General features: G+C 42.9%; 1 protein-coding gene and 1 non-coding gene across 2 annotated transcripts in view; both read left to right on the top strand.

The window, feature by feature from the left end:
• The window catches only part of LOC135556641 (ATP-binding cassette sub-family C member 8-like), a 148,649-nt gene that overhangs the window by 37,557 nt on the left and 85,571 nt on the right, over positions 1-25,521 (top strand). Inside the window, exons 6-10 of the mRNA XM_064990008.1 lie at positions 1,757-1,945; positions 8,552-8,716; positions 9,128-9,283; positions 19,252-19,386; positions 23,879-24,041. Of these exons, the coding sequence (XP_064846080.1) occupies positions 1,757-1,945; positions 8,552-8,716; positions 9,128-9,283; positions 19,252-19,386; positions 23,879-24,041 (808 nt within the window). The remainder of the gene's footprint in view (positions 1-1,756; positions 1,946-8,551; positions 8,717-9,127; positions 9,284-19,251; positions 19,387-23,878; positions 24,042-25,521) is intronic.
• Positions 12,322-12,397, top strand: trnaa-ugc (transfer RNA alanine (anticodon UGC)). The gene has a single exon. It is a non-coding gene; the product is annotated as a tRNA-Ala (tRNA).

Genomic DNA, 25,521 nt, shown 5'->3' with positions numbered 1-25,521 from the left:
GAAAGGGCATTCTCATTCCTCTCGCATTCACAGCCATATAAGGAGACAAGGGAAAACAGAGCCTCAAAAATCCTGTTCATTTCCTGGATGCCGTCTCATCTTGGTTTTGCCTGAAGCTCACGTTCTAGGGCACGCATAGAAAATATCTTTGTATTTCTGGACACGTCAGAGTGTTTTCTTTCGAATCGTAGCAATTATATGCATAGTCGAGCATCTTTTTGTGACAAAATATCTTGTTTAAAACGGGAACGTTTTTCATCCAAAAATGAAATTGCGCCCCTAGAGTTTCAACAGGTTAAGAAGCAGTACGGCTGGTTGAGTTGTGTATCGGAGGACGCGTGACTTTCAACCTTCGTCTCTCCCGAGCCCGTATGGGAGTTGTAGCGATGAGACAAGATAGTAGCTGGCTTGTGCCTAGGGCAGTGATGCGAGCATGGGGTGGGTTGAAACAGGTGCAGGCTTAAAACAAGCACATGGGTCTTTACACTGCAGCACTAGCATTATGCAGTCGGAATGATTTTCAGTGGAGCATTTTGTCATTACTGTGGAACTAGAAAGCCATATAAATACATACATATTAAATCCATGTTTGGATTTGGGTGAGGTCCTGTGTGTAGAGTGACAAATCCTATATGAGCCTGAACGCAAGGTGCTGGTAACGGCTTGGTACGTGATGTGTATGTAACAGACGTCACGCTGCTTAGCTTAGCAAATAATACATGAAGCTCGAACCCAGTCGTACCAGTCGGCGCCAAGAGAAAAGCTAGCAAGAGAAAAGCTAGCTATGCGTTGGCGCAAGTAAGGACACAGTTTCACTCATCCCCATGGGCTACATGTACATGTGTATGTATCCATGAAACTGGAAAGTTTCGGAAGTGAATGTGAATTAACAGAAGCAGAAGAACCAAATTTGGTTTATTTATGTGTCTGCACCTGTGCTCTCTGTATCAAAGAGCCTGACCAGAGGGTGGCTCCAAGCCAGGACAATCACCCCCTAGAGAGGAGTGGAAAAACTAGGACGTCACACACATCACACACACACAGACACAGAGGCTTCTTTAAGATGGCTTACTAACTAACTCTAAGTGTGTAAACATCACACAACGCATTGTCAGAGGGGTTGACTACAATCAATATTTCAACATTCAAAATGTTTGGCCTTCATGCAGCGTATGAAACCTTTTGAGATCGGACAAACTATTTGACTGCACACAAACACCTGAATGCCTGAATGCTGGTGTATTGTCAGATCTGAGCGACCTTATTCTGTGAAGTCCCATTGTGTGATATGTCGATGTCACAGTAGCCTGAGTCATTAAGACTGAAACCAGGAGATGGTAAACTGGGAAGACATAAATACTAAGGAACCACTGATAGAAAAAGCATGAGAACTACGCACTTCTCTTTCTCCCCTTTAAAACGGAATACCATTAAACACTTAATCCTATTAAACACCGAATCCTATTCAACACTGAATTCCATTCAACACTGAATGCCATTAAACACTGAATTCCAGGTTCCACGGAGGTTCCTTTTCTGTAGGTGTGATTCTCACTGGCTCCTGATCACATTGGGTACGCAGGTTTTTGTTCCAGCTAATTATCTTTTCATGTTCCTGAATGAATGATGAATGGCCTTGTTTTGCTTGTGTAAAAAAAAAACACAGGGAATAATTGGAACTTGGGTAGGACTGTACATGGACATTTGACTTTTCACTGTTTTTCCTGATACAACCATGATGTCCTTCCTCTTGCAGAGGCCTCTGGGCTCTATGCCGCAGGGCCCTAAGTGGATTTGGAGGGCCCTACGCCAGGCGTTTGGACGGCCCCTCATCATCAGCATCACCTTCCGCTTCCTGGCTGACCTTCTGGGCTTCGCTGGGCCCCTCTGTATCTCTGGCATCGTCCATCACATCAGCAAGGACAACCGCACCATACAGCCCCCGGTGAGAAGACATTATACGTACACCAGTAGACGGCTGCTGAGGGGAGGATGGCTCGTAGTAATGCCTGGAATGGAGTCAATAGATTGGTATCAACCACATTTTTGATACCATTCCGTTGACTCCATTCCAGGCATTATTATGAGTCGTCCTCGTATGTATGCGAAGTTGAATACAACCTGCATACGTTTGAAAGGTCTATAATTTTTACACAAACCAAGTTAACATAAGCCCAAGATGCCTTCCACTTATAGGCATGCCTAATTTGACCATTCTGACCATAGTTCCTTGTTTTAAGTCTCCATTTTTGGTTTGGTCAGGGCGTGAGTTGGGGTGGGCATTCTATGTTTTTGTTCTATGTTTTGTATTTCTGTTTTTGGCCTGGTATGGTTCCCAATCAGAGGCAGCTGTCTATCGTTGTCTCTGATTGAGAACCACTCTCAAGTAGCCTGTTCCCACCTGTGTTTGTGGGTAGTTGTTTCATGTTTTGTCACGTGATAGGACTGTTTTTTGTTGTTGTTGTTCCACCTTTGTTATTTTGTATTCAGATTAATAAAGTTAACATGGACATGTACCACGCTGTATTTTGGTCCGATCCTTCATGTTCCTCATCAGACGAGGACGAGAATCGTTACAGTGTGACTCTTATAATGAATGAGGCTTCATGTATAGCTTTTATTTTTTAGAAATAATAGTAGGAGTAAAATGTCTCTATTCTCATAACTTATGACCCATTGTCTACTCTGAGATGCTTTGTGGATAGGAGCCCAGGTCTCCATTCTGAAATGACATTTACTGTCCTCCTCCAAGCACAACTGTCCTCAACGGTGAAATCCTTGAGCCTAATGACTGGTCTGCTGCTGTCTGTCTGTCTGTCTCTCTGACTCCTCTCACAATCCACTCAGAGCAGGACATGGACGCATCTGTCAATCTTTCAGATCTCCTGTACTGACCCCAGTCAGATCCCCTCTCCTGCTGTAATGATAGATTCTCAGTTATTCATTTGAAAGTCACAGAGTTGCAAAGTGTAATATTGCTGTAGCTCACCATAGGCAAATAAGGTATGCCCTCTCCTCCAGGAGTATGCTCTCTCCTGAAGAAAAGGTCTTTGAGGATTTTGTTGAATGTCACTGAGTTAGTTACGCAATAGGATTTCTAAAGAGGAGCTGATTTGGAAACATTGGGTGGCCATGTTGTCTGTAGTCATTTATAGAAGGCATATGGTGTTCTCCTCTGTCTCCATCTTGACAGTGTGTTTGTCCGAGGGTAGACTAAAATAGTCACCCCCGGAAGAGATTAAAGATTAAAGAGAGATATCAAGCAAAAAATATCACCATCAGACTGATAAGAAAAGGCTGTTTAGTCAACTGATAAATGCATTGTCATGGAACATGGCGATAGGGGCAGCAGGTAGCCTAGTGGTTAGAGCATTGGACTAGTAACCGAAAGGTTGCAAGAGCGAATCCCTGAGCTGACAAGGTAAAAATCTGTCATTCTGCCCCTGAACAAGGCAGTTAACCCACCTTTCCTAGGTTGTAATTGAAAATAAGAATTTGTTCTTAACTGTTAAATAAGTTAAATAAAGACAATAAAATTTGCTTATTGTGAATGTGTGGAATGGAGCACCCAGATGTTCTGAGCACCTGAAAGAATGCATGGGAGTGCATTCAAAGACACTATTTAATTTAAACATACACTTGGGACAGGAGTCAGCTGTATTTCATTATAACACTGAAAAAAGTGTGTGTGAGAGAGAGGGAGTGGGAGAAGAGGGAGAGGGGGGGGAAGAGACAGGTAGAAATCCTCTGTGTACAACGTAAAACACCTGTCACGCCCTGGTCTTAGTATTTTGTGTTTTCTTTATCTATTTAGTCAGGCCAGGGTGTGACATGGGTTTTTGTATGTGGTGTGTTTTGTCTTGGGGTTTTTTCATAGGGTATTGGGATTGTAGCTTAGTGGGGTTTTCTAGGTTAGTCTATGGCTGTTTGAAGTGGTTCTCAATCAGAGGCAGGTGTTTATTGTTGTCTCTGATTGGGAACCATATTTAGGCAGCCATATTCTTTGAGTGCTTCGTGGGTGATTGTCCTTATGTCCTTGTTCCTGTTCTGTGTTACTTTGCACCAGTATAGGCTGTTTTCGGTTTTCACATTGCGTTTGTTTTTGTATTTGATTCGTGTTTACTTTGTTTCATTAAACATGAATCACAATAGCCACGCCGCATTTTGGTCCGACTCTCCTTCGCCTATAGAAAACCGTTACAGAATCACCCACCACAACAGGACCAAGCGGCGTGGTGAAGAGCAGCAGGAGAAGCAACAGAGGCAGCAGCAGTAGTAGCAGCAGCAGTAGTGGGAGAGGCTGCACTATTTGGATAAATGGACTTGGAAGGAGATCCTTGACGGAGAAGGACCCTGGGCACAGCCTGGAGAATATCGCCGCCCCAAGGAAGAACTGGAGGCGGGGAAAGTGGAGAGGCGCTGGTATGAGGAGGCAGCACGGCGACGCGGATGGAAGCCCGAGAGTCAGCCCCAAAAATATCTTGGGGGGGGGGCTCACAGGGAGTATGGCGACGCTAGGTAGGAGACCTACGCCAACTTCCTGTGCTTACCGGGGGCTAGGGAGACCGGGCAGGTGTCCCCAGTGCGGGTGCATAGCCCGGTGCGGTACATTCCAGCTCCGCGTATCGTCTGGGCTAGATTGAGCGTCGAGCCAAATGCCATGAAGCTGGCTCTACACATCTTGTCCCCAGTGCGTCTCCTTGGGCCGGCTTACATGGCACCAGCCTTGCGCACGGTGTCCCCGGTTCGCCTGCATAGCCCAGTGCGGGCTATTCCACCTCGCCGTACTGGCAGAGCGACCGGGAGTATTCAACCAGGTAAGGTTGGTCAGGCTCGGTGCTCAAGAGCTCCAGTGCGCCTGCACGGTCCGGTCTACCCAGTACCACCTCCACGCACCAGCCCTCCGGTGGCAGCTCCCCGCACCAGGCTTCCTGTGCGTGTCCTCGGGCCAATACCAGCAGTGCCAGCACCACGCATCAGGCCTACAGTGCGCCTCGCCTCTCCAGCGCTGCCAGATCCTTCCTCCTCTCCAGCGCTGCCAGAGTCTCCCGCCTGTTCAGCGCCGCCAGTCTGCAAGGAGCAGCCAGAGCTGCTAGTCTGCAAGGAGCAGCCAGAGCTGCCAGTCTGCAAGGAGCTGCCAGTCTGCAAGGAGCTGCCAGTCAGCATGGAGCAGCCAGAGCTGCCAGTCTGCAAGAAGCCGCCAGAGCTGCCAGTCTGCAAGAAGCCGCCAGAGCTGCCAGTCTGCAAGAAGCCGCCAGAGCTGCCAGTCTGCAAGAAGCCGCCAGAGCTGCCAGTCAGCAAGGAGCAGCCAGAGCCATCAGTCAGCATGGAGCAGCCAGACCCGTCAGTCAGCATGGAGCAGCCAGACCCGTCAGTCAGCATGGAGCAGCCAGAGCCGTCAGTCAGCATGGAGCAGCCAGAGCCGCCAGTCAGCCAGGATCTTCCATATCCGCCAGTCAGCCAGGATCTTCCAGATCCGCCAGACTCTTCCAGATCCGCCAGTCAGCCAGGATCTGCCAGAGCCAACTACCTGCATGAGCTTCCTCTCAGTGCTGAGCTTCCTCTCAGTGCTGAGCTGCCCCTCAGTCCCGAGCAGCCCCTCAGTCCCGAGCTGCCCCTCAGTCCAGTGGGGTCCTTGGTGAGGACTACTAGGCCAAGGTCGGCGGCGAGGGTCGCCTATCTAAGGACGCGAGGAAGATGGACTAAGACTTTGTTAGAGTGGGGTCCACGTCCCGCGCCGGAGCCACCACCGTGGACAGACGCCCACCCGGACCCTCCCCTATGGGTTTTGGTGTGCGGCCAGGAGTCCGCACCTTGGGGGGGGGTTCTGTCACGCCCTGGTCTTAGTATTTTGTGTTTTCTTTATCTATTTGGTCAGGCCAGGGTGTGACATGGGTTTTTGTATGTGGTGTGTTTTGTCTTGGGGTTTTTTCATAGGTATTGGGATTGTAGCTTAGTGGGGTTTTCTAGGTTAGTCTATGGCTGTCTGAAGTGGTTCTCAATCAGAGGCAGGTGTTTATCATTGTCTCTGATTGGGAACCATATTTAGGCAGCCATATCCTTTGAGTGTTTTGTGGGTGATTGTCCTTTTCTCCTTGTTCCTGTTATGTGTTACTTTGCACCAGTATAGGCTGTTTTTGGTTTTCACATTACGTTTGTTTTTGTATTTGATTCGTGTTTACTTTGATTCATTAAACATGAATCACAATAGCCACGCCGCATTTTGGTCCGACTCTCCTTCACATATAGAAAACCGTTACAACACCAAATAATGCATGCAGAGCAGAATTAGGCCGATACCCGCTAATTATCAAAATCCAGAAAAGAGCGGTTAAATTCTACAACCACCTAAAACGAAGCGATTTCCAAACCTTCCATAAGAAAGACATCACTTACAGAAATATGGAGAAGAGTCCCCTAAGCAAGCTGGTCCTGGGGCTCTGTTCACAGACCCCACAGAGCCCCAGGACAACAACAGATTTACACCCAACCAAATCATGAGAAAACTCAAATATATTTACTTGACACATTGGAAAGAATTAACAAAAAAACTGAGCAAACTAGAACGCTATTTGGCCCTAAACAGAAAGTACACCATGGCAGAATACCTGACCACTGTGACTGACCCAAAATTAAGGAACTCTTTGACTATGTACAGACTCAGTGATTATAGCCTTGCTATTGAGAAAGGCCGCCGTAGGCAGACATGGCTTTCAAGAGAAGACAGGCTATGTGCACGCTGCCCAGTAAATGTGGTGGCAACTGAGCTGCACTTCCCAACCTCCTGCCAAAAGTATGACAATATTAGAGACACATATTTCCCTCAGATTACACAGATCCATAATGAATTCTAAAACAAACCCAATTTTGATAAACTCCCATATCTACTGGTTGAAATTCCACAGTGTGCCATCACAGCAGTGACCTGTTGCCACAAGAAAAGGGCAACCCGTGAAGAACAAACACCATTGTAAATACAACCCATATTTATGTTTATTTATTTTCCCTTTTGTACTTTTCACATCGTTACAACATTGTATATAAACATAATATGACATTTGTAACGTCTTTATTCTTTTGGAACTTCTGTGAGTAATGTTTACCGTACATTTTATTGCTTATTTCACTTTTGTTTATTATCTTCTTCACTTGCTTTGGCAATGTAAACATACGTTTCCCATGCCAATAAAGCCCTTGAATTGAGAGAGAGAGGTACCTACTAAATGATTTATAGCCCTAATAGAATGATGCATTTATTACATGTCCTGTTCCAGTATGAATGGCTCCTTAGAGATAGGAGAGAAGATATCCCTATCGCCTGAGACCCTTTACGGCATAATCCGAGGTCAGGGTTTCACACCTGAAGAATGACCTCTGTTGGTGTATTGCTCTTCCTTAAGACAGTGGATTTGTTATGGGAATGACCCCAGTCTTGGTGTAATTCACTGGTAGAACTATGACATCCATCATCATTAGTGGAGAGCTAGAGAGAGAGTGTTCCAAGAACAGCTGGCCAGAGTGTTATGGTGTGTAATTAGATAAGATACAACAGATGACTCAGATCACTCAGACAACTTTAAGTGGACTGTTGATTGATCATTTTAAGGAATTTCTGGGAGTTATTCTCCTCAGTGAATTAGGAATGATTCAGTAATTTCCTTATAGAAAATCAAAGCATTTCCCCCTCTAATGTACATATTCTCTTTGATGCTTGATCACCGTCTTGTGAACAGATGTGGTTGGATATTAGTAGTAGATCTCTGTTGTAGATTTTTTTTAACCTGCCATTTCATTACAGTCACAGTCAGACTCACCATACTGGAGTGGCTGTTCTTTCCCTTGCCCTCCCTGCTGGTAGCTTCTCCTCATCTCCTTCTCAAATCCCATTGGATTAGAAATTCAGAGGTACCGCCCCTCATACCTTCTCCTCCAATGGGTTTTGAGAAGGACTCGAGGAGTATATAATTGACCAGTGATGGAAAAAGTACCCAATTCTCATACTTGAGTAAAGTAAAGATTCCTCAATAATAGAACATTATTCAAGTTAAAGTCACCCAATAAAATACTACTTAGGTAAAAGTCTAAAAGTATTTGGTTTTAAATATACTTAGGTATCAAAAGTAAAAGTACAAATAATTTCAAATTGCTTATGAAGCAAACCAGACTTTATTTTGGGGGGTTATTTATGGATAGCCAGGAGCACACTCCAACACGCAGACATCATTTTCAAATTAAGCCTTTACAAATCAAGTATGGGAATTGGACCATTTTCCTGTCCTGCTAAGCATTCAAAATGTAATGTAAGAGTACTTTTGGGTGTCAGGGAAAATGTATGGAGTAAAAAGTACATTATTTTCATTACGAACATAGTGAAGTAAAAGTAGTCAAAAAGATCAATAGTAAAGTACAGATACCCCCTTAAACTACTTCAGTAGTACTTTAAAATATTTTTTACTTATGTACTTTCCGCCACTGCAATTGAGATCTACCCCCTGTCTGTGTGAGTAGGATACTGACTGGCCGTACTGGGTTTCTCTCGCTGTGCTTTCAGATAAAGCTGCTGGGGGTCTACTTTATCTCCTCTCAAGAGTTCTTGGCGAATGCATACGTGCTGGCCGTGCTGCTGTTCTTCGCCCTCATCCTGCAGAGAACCTTCCTCCAGGCCTCGTATTATGTGGCTATTGAGACCGGCATCAATTTACGAGGGGCTATACAGGTACTGTACTGAAGGCTGATATACAGTTGGGACCACATAGCAAAAATGTGGATTTCTACAGTGTGATCTCTGTAGACTTTCACATATATCACACATTGATCCCTTACGTTTATTCTTAATCTCTATTACTTAGCAACAGCGCTAGAAAAGCATCTGCAGTGTCAATACCTCTATATTGTGCAGTGTGCTTGTCTATTGCAGCTAAGTGTAACTCATAAAGGGTAGGGTCACACATGGTTTCCTATGTTGTGGTTATTATACACGTGTAGCAGAGGGAACTAAGAATGAATGTTGCCAAGCGACATCATATTTTAGGTGAGTTATAGTAAGGCTATGTCCTCTGGTAACCATAAAAACACAGGTTCATTGATTGGTTTCCCTATGATGCGTCTGGCTGTGTTCTCCTTCCAGACTAAGATCTACAATAAGATCATGCGGCTGTGCACCTCCAACATGTCCATGGGAGAACTGACCGTAGGACAGATTTGTAACCTGGTGGCCATAGATACCAACCAGCTCATGTGGTTCTTCTTCCTCTGTCCCAACCTGTGGGCCATGCCAGTCCAGGTGAGACCTATTCTCTTCTACCCTACTTTACTCTACACTAGTTTACTCAACACTACCATACACTACTCTACTTGATTAGGGTAGGTCCTGTACAGTTTAATTTGATTCTATTCTATCCGGGTCTATTCAGTTTGGTTCTAGTCTAGTCTACTGTATTAAAGGTAAAGCCAGGATGTTTCTACTCAGGGTAGAAAAAGGAAAGAAGCCCGGCAGGCAGAAAAGAAGCCCCCCATGGAGTTGAAGTAGATTCATGGCATGTTGTATATTCCATCAGAACACTGTGACCTTCAAGTTTATGCTCCCTGCCCCATGGCATTGTCGTGGAAATCTCCTCTATTTACCAAATCATGGGAGCAAACCACACACACAAGTCAGAGTTAGTTATCAAAGTCCATCTTTAATTATATGAGCTCTATAGCATTTTATGTGACTCTCAACAGTTCAGTATCTCTACTCAAAAGTTGAGAGCCCCCACACAATGGCAAATGGGATCCTTTATAGCGAAGATCCACCCCCCCTAGACGACACGACAATCCACAGGTCCCAGGAACTTACACAAAGAAAGACTTTACTTCAGAGAGGAGTATCCCCTAGCCAGACAGAGTTGGCTATAAATTATCGTTCAGTTTTGTCTCCTTTCTCAAACTCAGAACCATAAACCAATCCTCCATATCAACAGGCATATATCAAATTGTCATTTAGATACAACCAATTCTAAATACGACCAATCCTGGACAAGCTCATGGAGAGGAGAGAGAGGCTATAGGTTAAGATAAAAGGGAGCATGAGAATGATTCCAGACACTGCCATCCTCCTTTCCCCTATGAGAAAAGTAGGGGGTGACTGGCACACACATAGTGGAGCAAAAGATATGTTTACACATGATGACACTTTGACCTCTCCCCTCTCTGCGGCCCATGCAACTTAGTCTTGACATAGAACAGATAGCTGCAACCCTGCCACAGTATTATACAAAAATAACATTCTGATGAGAAGTAACTTACAAACATATGATGAATATAAAACATCTAACATATGTTACGAACAAATTCTGATTATTCCCTAACAGCATGTAAAAGTTTATGCTCCCTGCCCCATAGCATGTATAAGTTTATGCTCCCTGCCCCATAGCATGTATAAGTTTATGCTCCCTGCCCCACAGCATGTATAAGTTTATGCTCCCTACCCCACGGCATGTATACGTTTATGCTCCCTGCCCCACGGCATGTATACGTTTATGCTCCGTGCCCCATGGCATGTATAAGTTTATGCTCTCTGCCCCATGGGATGTATAAGTTTATGCTCTCTGCCCCATGGGATGTATAAGTTTATGCTCTCTGCCCCATGGGATGTATAAGTTTATGCTCCCTGCCCCATGGCATGTATAAGTTTATGCTCCCTGCCCCATGGCATGTATAAGTTTATGCTCCCTGCCCCATAGCATGTATACGTTTATGCCCCATAGCATGTATAAGTTTATGCCCCATAGCATGTATAGTTAATGTTAAGCAGTGATGCTCTCTAATATCCCATCTCTATATCCGTACATGGAAATGGAAGGAAGGTGTTGGGGGTAAAAAAACAACAACGTATTTAGAAATACAGGTATATCAGTTACTGGTTTGATGTTCCCAGACTATTAAATAAAAACAGGAGTTCTCACAAATGTAATCTTCCAATATATTGTTCCAGGCTTGTTCCAGGCAGCTTTGGTATAGTTCTATCTCCCAGCCTGGAACTACTATCAGTGGTGCAGATACACAACCCTTATGGAGAACACCTGATGGATCAGGGGGACCCAGGGGCCTTTAAAATGGTTTTACTTTTCCTTAGTTTGTCTTCTTGTCCTGCTTTTGTCGTGGGCGTCTTGTTGTTTGCCCAATATACTCGTCTGTCTGTCTGTCTGTCTGTCTGTCTGTCTGTCTGTCTGTCTGTCTGTCTGTCTGTCAGTCTGGTAAGAGAAGTTTCTTTGTTAGTTCAAGCTGAGAGTTCCCTTATCTCTCTCTACCAGGGAGAACGCTGTGTCTCCCGACTCACATTTTCTTTCTTTCTTTCTTTCTTTCTCTCTCTCTCTCTCTCTCACACACACACTCTCTCTCTTTTCCCTTGTAGAGAAAGATTCCATTTTGTTACCTTTCATTTGTGTTCTTCACAATGTGACATTGTGTGCATTTAACAAGAGTAAAAATCCTAGGCCCAAACCACTGTAGAAAACAAGCTTAAAGTAACAGTGTAACAGTGGTTCTGACTGACCCTATAGGCACACAGATTAGTTTTGGGGATTAAGTAGAGGAGTGAAGAAGACTGTCTGGGGGGGTTCATAATGCATGAAATTGAAAACAATAAAAGCTAAATGAAATATGTTGGGCTACACTAAGAATACTTTAGGAAGTTTAGTTGAACTATTTGTTCCTATCCAAATGAGGGGAGAATGAACGGGTGAATCCATGTCAGAAAACAATTTACTACTGGATGTGTTATATATGAATGGTTTTCTCAGCTCAGGCACGTGTGTGTCCATACCAACCCTTCTGACTTACAGCATTGACAATATTTTGATTCTTGCCTCGTATTTCAAAGGCATAGAGTAGTTAGTTGTAACTACAATTATTCAGCAGCATTACTACGCCTCTGATCCTCCTTCGCTATAAATCTCTCCTCTTTTTGTGCACAAGGCCAATTCCAAGGAGTTCAACAGATGTCAACAGAGTCCATTTTCCAATATAATGTTCCAGGCAGCCTTGGTGACACATATTTTTGGTTCTCTATAATTGAATTTCCCTTTTTCATTTGATTCACTTGTTCTAGAAACCAGCATATTTTTTTGTGCCCAAGTCCTATTCCAAAGAGTTCAAGACCATTTTCAAGATTGGTTCTCTAATGTGGACAATCTAATAAAAAGCAAACATTTGACACACACACACAAATAGTTAGAAAGGTGCTAAATAACAGAAAAGTAAACTTGTGAAAACATGAAGAAGGTTGCACACTCCCACACTCCCAATGAGTTATTGGGTATCACCAACATTTTAGCAGGGGGTCCTGTGTGGCTCAGTCGGTAGAGCATGGCGCTTGCAACGCCAAGCGTCGTGGGTTCGATTCCCACTGGGGCCACCCATATGCAAAAGTAGTGGCCCCAGCCGACTTGTAAGTCGCTTTGGACAAAAGCGTCTGCTAAATGGGATATATTTTATTTATATTTATATTTAGCACACAGGGCCTTCTTCAGGGTTACGTAATGAGATTTAAGGTTTAACAACCATAGTGGATACCAATGACCCCGTTGTGAGGTTCAGACCTCTACGTGTGAAGGTGTTGGACTCATAGACACAGGGCCGCAGGTTTAAGTCTCACTCTGGCTACTTCATAAATCTGCTCTGGTCTTCTAACATCGCCTTACAATCAATTCTAATTCTAGCCAGATCCCTTTCATCTGTTTTTCCCTGTAGTCACTGTCAGTTTAAAAGCCTTTGTTAAGGCTTAAAGTGTGTAAATAGTGTAATATACAGTTAAATATTCACTATTAGCAATTCTTGATTTTATTTTTTAACAATTGAACAATAAAGTGCTGTATATATATATATATATATATATATATATATATATATATATATATTTATATATGCTGCAGCATACTGTAGATGTGGTGCATTGTAGAGAAATATTGTGGGAGGAGAAAGAATCGGTGACTAATTAACATATTTTAAGGCGTGCCGTGTAAGTGGCTATATTAGTGAGAGTCGTGTACCAATGTAAGTGATATGTGGCAGTAGTTCCCTGACAATTCATTGTATGTATATATGAAACAGATCAGAGTGGTAGCAGGTCTTAAACCTTTTACTGGTGACCTATTTGTGACCGACTGCCTCGATTTGGTCTTATGTAGTACAATTTTAAGTGGTGTTTTTTACTCAGAGTGTTATGTTATAAAATGTTATGTTAACTTGCAATAAAAACGACTTTCTGACTAAATTAGAAACTTAAGTCTGAAAATGTAGCTAGACTCTTATACATAGATAAACGCTTCATGGGAGACTGGAACCTTTTAACTCTGTTTTGTTTGTAGCATCTTGTTTGGCCAGCATTGTTATCTGTCGATAGCACTTGCTAAATTCAGATGTTGTTGAGAAATGTGCCAAACGTTTGTAGTTCTCGATGGTTAACGTTGTATCTTTCAAAAACATAGAGGTAGAAAGGACTGTCAACACATTCTGAGCAGCTCACATTACAAACAGAAGCATGCTACATGGCAGACCAATCCAAACTCATCTCCCGGCATGCTCATGTCCATTCTCTCTGTTCTTCCCTGCAATCATGGCCAGTTTGGAAACCTTTGTTTAGGCCTCTAGAAATACAAGTGATATAAAACACCTAGTATTCATTAATATTCTGTAATATGCTAATTAATACAGCCAACCTGCTTGCTATAATATCTTGTAGTAAAATATATAATATATTATAGTAAAATACTGTAGAAATACTTATCTTACTGTTTAATGGTGTGTATTGTATTGTTTCATTGCTCTGGCAACAAGTTACCGTCAACATCTCAGTATTGTATTGGCACAATCCAGACATAATCAGAGATATATCTTAAACCATCTTACTGTAGTTCAAATTAATTTGAAGACCAATGTATCCTTAACTACAACATTTTCATTAATGGATAATAATACTGTATGCACAAAACTCTAAATTGCTAGGGACAAGAGCACCCACTTAATGACCAAAATGTTTTTGTAAATGTGAAAATGAAAATGTGCAAAGAACACTGGGTAATATGTCGCTGCATGGGTAAATCCTGTAATATACTGTAAAAAAAAATGGGTTCCCGTAAAATTGATTACTGTAAAATTGATTATAGAAGCTGTACTGTAAAATAAATTACAGTAACTTACTGGACAATTGCTGCCAGTAAGTTACTGTACATTTTACCTGAAATGTTTTACAGTGTGGCCCAGGCGAATGTTGCTCTGTATGAAGGAGAAAGCGTGTAGCTAGTGTCGTGTCTTCGGCTATGCCGGATTAATTGATAAGACATGCTATTCTATAAAATAATTTCTCCATAATTAATATCACCTGATTGAGCTAATCATGTAAATTTAATTAACTGGAGAGTCGGGCACCACGAAATAATATTTATAGAGCTGTTATCTTCCGAATAAACTCTTAAAGACCTAGTAATATTTTACATCATTAGCAGTCAATATCAATCGTCATCTTACTTCAGTCTCATAATCTGAAAGTTTTAAATTCTTGGTTATCCTCAAGAACCCTGGCTAACAAGTTGAATCAGCAATATATAATTGTGTTTAATTATTTATTTACTAAATACCTAACTAATCACACAGAATTCACATACACAGAATTAATCATAACTTGATTACAAATTACGTCACAAAGGAAAACATCCCAAGCGGGCGGAACAGATATGACAGCTTGTTACACAAGGGAAAAGGGGCTGGGTTGAGTGAAAGAGCGGGAGACTGAGGAACAAAGGGAGAAGCTGTGCTATCATAAATACAGTATCTGATGCATTCTAAATTACTGCTCATTTGGAGATGGAAAATGCAATAAATATACTCTGTCTGTTCCTTCCTAACCCTCGTTGCATCTGCTGTTGCTAACTCAACGGCTAGGAGGTATCACTTCTGTAGTGAATAAGAGTTCAAAGTTCATACCATTCGCAACCAAAGCTCACGCTGATGTTGTCTCCGTTCTGTAGTTATTATCTGAACTATTCTGACATAGGACCGTCGTCCCCACATCTTCGGAACAGGAAGTTCTGTTGTCATCAAGACTTTATATAGGAAGGGAGAAGAGGGTGTGTTTGAAAGGTTTTATAGCCCATGTCCCTTCACAGAGGTGGGCCACTGAGTGAGCAGCCCTAACTTATGAAAACCCACATCTCACATTTTAGAAGCTAAAATCACATTTCATCCCATTACAAATAATTTCATATTCAAACATTTAAATTGAACAACAATTCCATGTGAATCCGATAACTCTGATGTGTAGACTTTCCACTGTAGAGTTTGTCATCTTATCATTAATGAAAATGTCTCAGATGACAACCGAACTGACATCATATTCATTAAGTACCAATGCATATGTTCAATTGTTCGGATTACCAGAATATAGTTCATTTCCCCCCACCTACTGATGTTCCCAGAATCTCTACGTTAACCAAGGTTTTTTTAAACGTAACCTCAGTAGGTTAGAGAGAGGGAAAAAGGGGGGTGAGGAGGCATTTATGACCGTCATAAACCTATCCCCCAGACCAACGTCATGACACTAGTATGAAATGTCACATCCATCTCCATCACTTAGTGCTGTACCCCTCCCCCTCACTGTGAATCCTGGGGATGTGTGTATCAGGCTGTCACCGTGAGGATGCCAGGACATACAGGACAGGAGCCAAGGCCAGGTGGAGGAACACAACACATTAATCATCCATCAAGATGTCCTTATATCACAATTAAATCATAATTTCTTAGCATTACCATATAGATGCCAAGACAGGACAGGAGCCAAGGCCAGGTGAATGAACCCAACATGACTAATCCATCATGTTCAATGCAGTTTCTGTGGTGAAGAATGCAATTAATACAGGCATACAGGCTGGAAAGGTCTCATGATTCACCATGTTTTTGTGAAGGATGAAGCATTGATTTTAAAAACCTCACACTCTCTCCTGATTGTTTGTGCAGGGACACAGTGTGTGTGTGGATGTGCAGGGTCTGTCTTGTGATTACAGTGCATTCTGAAAGTATTCAGACCCCTTGACCTTTTCCACAATTTGTTATGTTACAGCCTTTTTCTAAAATGGATTAAATCGTTTTTCTTCCTCATCAATCTACACATAATACCCCATAATGACAAAAAACAAAAACAGATTAAGACATTTGTGCAAATTTATAAAAATAAAAAAATACAACTTAAACTTCACATTTACATAAGTATTCAGACCCTTTACTCAGTACTTTGTTGAAGCACCTTTGGCAGCGAATACAGCCTTGTCTTTTTGGGTATGACGCTACAAACTTGGCAGCTGAAGTAAAATAAATATAAAATAAAACATTTAAATAAAGAAGAAAACAACAATAAAATAACAGTATCAGGGCTATATACAGGGATTACTAGAACAGAGTCAATGTGCGGGGGCACCGGTTAGTCGAAGTAATTGAGGTAATATCTACATGCATAGTCACTTTAGAGATAAAGTGACTATGCATGTATAATAAACTGAGAGTAGCAACAGTGTAAAAATGGGGGTGGGGGAACAATGCAAATAGTCCGGGTAGCCATTTGATTAGCTGTTCAGGAGTCTTATGGCTTGGGGGTAGAAGCTGTTAAGAAGCCCTTTGGACCAAGATTTGGCGCTCTGGTGCAGTTTGCTGTGCGGTAATAGAGAGAACAGTCTATGACTAGGGTGGCTTGAGACTTTCGCAATTTTAGGGCCTTCCTCTGACACTGCCTGGTCCTGGATGGCAGGAAGCTTGGCCCCAGTGATGTACGGAGGCCAAGCAGTTGCCATACCAAGCGGTGATGCAACCGGTCAGGATGCTCTCGATGGTGCAGCTGTAGAACTGGCATGGATCTGAGGACCCATGCCAAATATCTCCTGATGGGGTATAGGCATTGTCGTGCCCTCTTCACGACTGTCTTGGTGTGTTTGATTGGGTTCAAGTCCGGGCTCTGGCTGGGCCACTCAAGGACATTCAGAGACTTGTCCCGAAGCCACTTCTGTGTTGTCTGTGTGCTTAGGATCGTTGTCCTGTTGGAAGGTGAACCTTCGACCCAGTCTGAGGTCCTGAGTGCTCTGGAACATGTTTTCATCAAGAATCTCTCTGTACTTTGCTCCGTTCATCTTTCCATCGATTCCGACTAGTCTCCCAGTCCCTGCCGCTGAAAAACATCTCCACAGCATGGTGCTGCATGCAAGGACCTGACGCCAGAGGTGAGAAGCAGGTACAGGGAGTCAAACCTTTATTCAGGAACAGACATATAACACGACAGGAACAGCATCAGCACACGGGTAAATAAGGACATATGACAAACAATCCCGTAGCAGGGAACAGAGCTAGGAAACAGACAGATATAGGGAAGGAAATTACACAAGAAATTGAGTCCATGTGAGTCGAATGAGTGCTGATGCGCGTGACGGGGAAAGGCAGGTGTGCGAACTGAAGTTGGCTTGAGTGCGTAATGTTGTGGAGTCTGGCGCCCTCGAGCGCCAAAGGAAGGAAGAGTGGTAGCAGACGTGCCAGGTTTTGTCCAGACGTGAAGCTTGTCATCAGACCAGAGAATCTTGTTTTTCATGGTCTGAGAGTCTTTTAGGTGCCTTGTGTGTAGATTGGTATTGTGTGTAGATTGATGAGGATTTTTATTTATTTAATCCATTTTAGAAAAAGGCTGTAACATAACAGAATGTGGAAAAAGTCAAGGGGTCTGAATACTTTCCAAATGCACTGTAATTCTGTCTTTAAATCCACATCCTGATCATTCCATACCAGACATGTTCCTCCTCATTCATTCACATCTCCTACCTCTCTGTCATCATTCAACACAGTAATCTCATCTCCTACCTCTCTGTAATTATTCAACACAGTAATCTCATCTCCTACTACTCTGTCATTATTCAACACATTAATCTCATCTCCTACAGGGCGATGGTCATTTAATTCCGTTACCTTTGCCTTCTTGGGTACAGGAACAATGGTGGCCATCTTAAAGCAGGTGGGGACAGCAGACTGTGATAGGGAGATATTGAATATGTCCATAAACACTCCAGCCAGATGGTCTGCACATGCTCTGAGGACGCGGCTAGGGATGTCATCTGGGCTGGCAGCCCTGCGAGGGTTAACACATTTACATGTCTTACTCACATCAGCCACAGAGAAGGAGAGCCCACAGTCCTTGGTAGTGGGCCACGTCGGTGGCACTGTATTATCCTCAAAGCGGGCAAAGAAAGTGTTTAGTTTGTCTGGAAGCAAGACGTCGTTGTCCGTGATGTGGCTGGTTTTCTTTTTGTAGTTTGTGATTGTCTGTAGACCCTGCTACTACGTCTTGTGTCTGAGCCGTTGAATTGCGCCTCCACTTTGTCTCTATACTGACATTTCGCTTGTTTGATTGCCTTGCGGAGGGAATAACTATACTGTTTGTATTCGGCCATAATCCCAGTCACCTTTCTATGGTTAAATGTGGTGGTTTGCGCTTTCAGTTTTGCACGAATGCTGCCATCTATCCACGGTTTATGGTTAGGGTAGGTTTTAGTAGTCACAGTGGGTATAACATCTCCTATGCACTTCCTTATAAACTCACTCACCAAATCAGTGTAAACGACTATATTATAATCTGAGGCTACCCGGAACATGTCCCAGTCCGCGTGATCAAAACAATCTTGAAGCGTGGATTCCGATTGGTCAGACCAGCGTTGAATAGTTCTTAACACGGCTACATCCTGTTTGAGTTACTGCCTATAGGAAGGGAGGAGCAAAATGGAGTCGTGGTCAGATTTGCCAAAAGGAGGGCGGGGGAGGGCCTTGTATTCATCGTGGAAGTTAGTAATCTCATCTCCTACCACTCTCTGTCATTATTCAACACCGTAGTCTCATCTCCTACCGCTCTGTCATTATTCAACACCGTAGTCTCATCTCCTACCGCTCTGTCATTATTCAACACCGTAGTCTCATCTCCTACCGCTCTGTCATTATTCAACACCGTAGTCTCATCTCCTACCGCTCTGTCATTATTCAACACCGTAGTCTCATCTCCTACCGCTCTGTCATTATTCAACACCGTAGTCTCATCTCCTACCACTCTCTGGTTAATTGCATATTGTGTGTGTGAGTGAGTGAGTGAGACATATTCCATTCTCAATCAGGCATACAATCAAATATTTTCCCTCATCTCAACATTTCCAAGATTTAAAAACCCGGAACTAGTTTGTGTATTGTATTGTCCAGATCATTGTGGGGGTGATTCTACTCTACTACCTCCTGGGGATCAGTGCCTTGATCGGGGCCACAGTCATCGCTGTCCTGGCCCCTGTCCAGTACTTTGTGGCCACCAAGCTGTCCCAAGCACAGAAGAGCACTCTGGTAAGTAATATGCCATTTAGCAGACTTGTTTTAATCCAAAGTGAATTATAGCTAGGCATGCATACGTTTTACTTAAAGGTGGTTCCAGGAATCAAACCCACTGTCTTGGCGTCGGAAGCACCATGCTCTACCAACTGTGCTACAGTAGCACCCGTCTGTGTGGACTGTAACATTAAGCTATCTTCAGCTAAACTCATGGATAACCTTTGGTTTCTTACTGATATTTTTTTAAAGTGGATTGTTATGGACAATTTTTTTTCAACCATAATCATTAATCACAAAATATTGTCTTTGAGCTTTGTTTGCCTCTCTCTCCAATATCCCACTGCTCATTCCCATAATGCCATGCTGTCAAATGGTAACACTTTGCTTGACACTCTGTGTTGTAACACGTTATGAAACGTTCATAACCATGTCATAATATGTAATAACAGCAGACATAACTTGTCATAACCATGTCATATGTCACAACAGCTGACATAACTTGTCATAATATGGTCATGATGACCCATATATCCACACCTGTTGTGGCATATATTTAGACCTGTTGTGGCATATATTTAGACCTGTTGTGGCATATATTTAGACCTGTTGTGACATATATTTAGACCTGTTGTGGCATATATTTAGACCTGTTGTGGCATATATTTAGACCTGTTGTGACATATATTTAGACCTGTTGTGGCATATATTTAGACCTGTTGTGGCATATATTTAGACCTGTTGTGACATATATTTAGACCTGTTGTGGCATATATTTAGACCTGCTGTGGCATATACTGTGTTATTTTATGGCTGGTTATGACACCTACAAAAGAGTGTCAAAACCTACAATTATTCAAATGTCTTTGAAAGTTTGTTTCTTAAATCTTTGTTGTTGTAATGAATTCTTTACAGTCATGTTTCTTTCATCATATAAATAAAATACACTTTATGACACTGTCAAGAAGCATTATGACATCATAATCATATAAGCCAGATAGGCCTATCACGTACATGCCCCTGTGTCAGCCATCAGTCACAAAGAGGGTGTCTTATCCTTCTCCTGAAATCTGCTCCTGCATTCATCCTCCCCAACTTGAACCCTGAGTGGTCATCCTCCCCAACTTGAACCCTGAGTGGTCATCCTCCCCAACTTGAACCCTGAGTGGTCATCCTCCCCAACTTGAACCCTGAGTGGTCATGCTCCCCAACTTGAACCCTGAGTGGTCATGCTCCCCAACTTGAACCCTGAGTGGTCATGCTCCCCAACTTGAACCCTGAGTGGTCATGCTCCCCAACTTGAACCCTACTCGAGTCATTCAGATGTTTGTGTGTATCACCCTATAGGAGTACTCCAGTCATTCAGATGTGTGTGTGTGTATCACCCTATAGGAGTACTCCAGTCATTCAGATGTGTGTGTGTGTATCACCCTATAGGAGTACTCCAGTCATTCAGATGTGTGTGTGTATCACCCTATAGGAGTACTCCAGTCATTCAGATGTGTGTGTGTATCACCCTATAGGAGTACTCCAGTCATTCAGATGTGTGTGTGTATCACCCTATAGGAGTACTCCAGTCATTCAGATGTGTGTGTATCACCCTATAGGAGTACTCCAGTCATTCAGATGTGTGTGTGTATCACCCTATAGGAGTACTCCAGTCATTCAGATGTGTGTGTGTATCACCCTATAGGAGTACTCCAGTCATTCAGATGTGTGTGTGTATCACCCTATAGGAGTACTCCAGTCATTCAGATGTGTGTGTGTATCACCCTATAGGAGTACTCCAGTCATTCAGATGTGTGTGTGTATCACCCTATAGGAGTACTCCAGTCATTCAGATGTGTGTGTGTATCACCCTATAGGAGTACTCCAGTCATTCAGATGTGTGTGTGTATCACCCTATAGGAGTACTCCAGTCATTCAGATGTGTGTGTATCACCCTATAGGAGTACTCCAGTCATTCAGATGTGTGTGTGTATCACCCTATAGGAGTACTCCAGTCATTCAGATGTGTGTGTGTATCACCCTATAGGAGTACTCCAGTCATTCAGATGTGTGTGTGTATCACCCTATAGGAGTACTCCAGTCATTCAGATGTGTGTGTGTATCACCCTATAGGAGTACTCCAGTCATTCAGATGTGTGTGTGTATCACCCTATAGGAGTACTCCAGTCATTCAGATGTGTGTGTGTATCACCCTATAGGAGTACTCCAGTCATTCAGATGTGTGTGTATCACCCTATAGGAGTACTCCAGTCATTCAGATGTGTGTGTGTATCACCCTATAGGAGTACTCCAGTCATTCAGATGTGTGTGTATCACCCTATAGGAGTACTCCAGTCATTCAGATGTGTGTGTATCACCCTATAGGAGTACTCCAGTCATTCAGATGTGTGTGTGTATCACCCTATAGGAGTACTCCAGTCATTCAGATGTGTGTGTGTATCACCCTATAGGAGTACTCCAGTCATTCAGATGTGTGTGTGTATCACCCTATAGGAGTACTCCAGTCATTCAGATGTGTGTGTGTATCACCCTATAGGAGTACTCCAGTCATTCAGATGTGTGTGTGTATCACCCTATAGGAGTACTCCAGTCATTCAGATGTGTGTGTGTATCACCCTATAGGAGTACTCCAGTCATTCAGATGTGTGTGTGTATCACCCTATAGGAGTACTCCAGTCATTCAGATGTGTGTGTGTATCACCCTATAGGAGTACTCCAGTCATTCAGATGTGTGTGTGTGTATCACCCTATAGGAGTACTCCAGTCATTCAGATGTGTGTGTGTGTATCACCCTATAGGAGTACTCCAGTCATTCAGATGTGTGTGTGTGTATCACCCTATAGGAGTACTCCAGTCATTCAGATGTGTGTGTGTATCACCCTATAGGAGTACTCCAGTCATTCAGATGTGTGTGTGTGTATCACCCTATAGGAGTACTCCAGTCATTCAGATGTGTGTGTGTGTATCACCCTATAGGAGTACTCCAGTCATTCAGATGTGTGTGTGTGTGTATCACCCTATAGGAGTACTCCAGTCATTCAGATGTGTGTGTGTGTATCACCCTATAGGAGTACTCCAGTCATTCAGATGTGTGTGTGTGTATCACCCTATAGGAGTACTCCAGTCATTCAGATGTGTGTGTGTGTATCACCCTATAGGAGTACTCCAGTCATTCAGATGTGTGTGTGTGTATCACCCTATAGGAGTACTCCAGTCATTCAGATGTGTGTGTGTATCACCCTATAGGAGTACTCCAGTCATTCAGATGTGTGTGTGTATCACCCTATAGGAGTACTCCAGTCATTCAGATGTGTGTGTGTATCACCCTATAGGAGTACTCCAGTCATTCAGATGTGTGTGTGTATCACCCTATAGGAGTACTCCAGTCATTCAGATGTGTGTGTGTGTATCACCCTATAGGAGTACTCCAGTCATTCAGATGTGTGTGTGTGTATCACCCTATAGGAGTACTCCAGTCATTCAGATGTGTGTGTGTGTATCACCCTATAGGAGTACTCCAGTCATTCAGATGTGTGTGTGTATCACCCTATAGGAGTACTCCAGTCATTCAGATGTGTGTGTGTATCACCCTATAGGAGTACTCCAGTCATTCAGATGTGTGTGTGTATCACCCTATAGGAGTACTCCAGTCATTCAGATGTGTGTGTGTATCACCCTATAGGAGTACTCCAGTCATTCAGATGTGTGTGTGTATCACCCTATAGGAGTACTCCAGTCATTCAGATGTGTGTGTGTATCACCCTATAGGAGTACTCCAGTCATTCAGATGTGTGTGTGTATCACCCTATAGGAGTACTCCAGTCATTCAGATGTGTGTGTGTATCACCCTATAGGAGTACTCCAGTCATTCAGATGTGTGTGTGTATCACCCTATAGGAGTACTCCAGTCATTCAGATGTGTGTGTGTATCACCCTATAGGAGTACTCCAGTCATTCAGATGTGTGTGTGTATCACCCTATAGGAGTACTCCAGTCATTCAGATGTGTGTGTGTATCACCCTATAGGAGTACTCCAGTCATTCAGATGTGTGTGTGTATCACCCTATAGGAGTACTCCAGTCATTCAGATGTGTGTGTGTATCACCCTATAGGAGTACTCCAGTCATTCAGATGTGTGTGTGTATCACCCTATAGGAGTACTCCAGTCATTCAGATGTGTGTGTGTGTATCACCCTATAGGAGTACTCCAGTCATTCAGATGTGTGTGTGTATCACCCTATAGGAGTACTCCAGTCATTCAGATGTGTGTGTGTATCACCCTATAGGAGTACTCCAGTCATTCAGATGTGTGTGTGTATCACCCTATAGGAGTACTCCAGTCATTCAGATGTGTGTGTGTATCACCCTATAGGAGTACTCCAGTCATTCAGATGTGTGTGTGTATCACCCTATAGGAGTACTCCAGTCATTCAGATGTGTGTGTGTATCACCCTATAGGAGTACTCCAGTCATTCAGATGTGTGTGTGTATCACCCTATAGGAGTACTCCAGTGAGCGGTTGAAGAAGACCAATGAGCTGCTGCGGGGAATCAAGCTACTGAAGCTGTACGCCTGGGAACACATCTTCTGTCACAGTGTGGAGGAGACCAGGGGCAAGGAGCTCACCAGTCTGCAGACCTTTGCCCTATACACGTCCATATCTAGTAGGTTACCTTACCTCAAATACACAGAGCTCTACACCATCCATATCTAGTAGGTTACATTACCTACCTCTACAGGTTCATATCTAGTAGGTTACGTTACCTACCTCTACAGATCCATATCTAGTAGGTTACCTTACCTCAAATACACAGAGCTCTACACCATCCATATCTAGTAGGTTACGTTACCTACCTCTACAGATCCATATCTAGTAGGTTACCTTACCTCAAATACACAGAGCTCTACACCATCTATATCTAGTAGGTTACGTTACCTACCTCTACAGATCCATATCTAGTAGGTTACCTTACCTACCTCTACAGATCCATATCTAGTAGGTTACCTTACCTCAAATACACAGAGCTCTACACCATCCATATCTAGTAGGTTATGTTACCTACCTCTACAGATCCATATCTAGTAGGTTACCTTACCTCAAATACATAGAGCTCTACACCATCCATATCTAGTAGGTTACGTTACCTCAAATACACAGAGCTCTACACCATCCATATCTAGTAGGTTACCTTACCTCAAATACATAGAGCTCTACACCATCCATATCTAGTAGGTTACGTTACCTCAAATACACAGAGCTCTACACCATCCATATCTAGTAGGTTACGTAACCTACCTCTACAGATCCATATCTAGTAGGTTACCTTACCTCAAATACACAGAGCTCTACACCATCCATATCTAGTAGGTTACGTAACCTACCTCTACAGATCCATATCTAGTAGGTTACGTTACCTCAAATACACAGAGCTCTACACCATCCATATCTAGTAGGTTACCTTACCTCAAATACACAGAGCTCTACACCATCCATATCTAGTAGGTTACGTTACCTACCTCTACAGATCCATATCTAGTAGGTTACGTTACCTACCTCTACAGATCCAAATCTAGTAGGTTACGTTACCTACCTCTACATGGTTTATAAAATGTTACCCCTCTCAACTCTGTGTCAGTCCTACTAGAGTTTATAAAATGTATGAACTGTAGTAGTTTCATGTAATGAACTCTTTAATTCTTAGCCTTCTAAGTCATCTTGTCAGTTCCTCCAGGATTTTGCAATTCTGCAATCAGGTTTGTTTTGCAGTATTTTTTAATTATTTAACCTTTATTTAACTAGGCAAATCAGTTAAGAACAAATTCTTATTTTCAATGACGGCCTAGAAACAGAGGGTTAACTGCCTTTTTCAGGGGCAGAACGACATATTTGTACCTTGTCAGCTCAGGGATTCAATTTTACAACCTTTCAGTTACTAGTCCAATGCTCTAACCCCTAGGCTACCTGCTGACCCAATTATTATCCAATGGTTTGCAAATTTAACCAATCACCACATAAAACAGTTGTATCACAGCAATATTAATGCATTACACTGTCTGACCACCGCAGTACAAAAGGAGGGCTCACAACCTCAACCAATCTCTACCCTTTTACTGCATGGTTCAATATGTGTGTGCCTCTCTCAT

This window comes from Oncorhynchus masou, chromosome 15, assembly GCF_036934945.1.
Source record: "Oncorhynchus masou masou isolate Uvic2021 chromosome 15, UVic_Omas_1.1, whole genome shotgun sequence".
Classification (NCBI taxonomy): Eukaryota; Metazoa; Chordata; class Actinopteri; order Salmoniformes; family Salmonidae; genus Oncorhynchus; species Oncorhynchus masou.
This window is presented reverse-complemented; position numbering and strand designations above follow the sequence as displayed.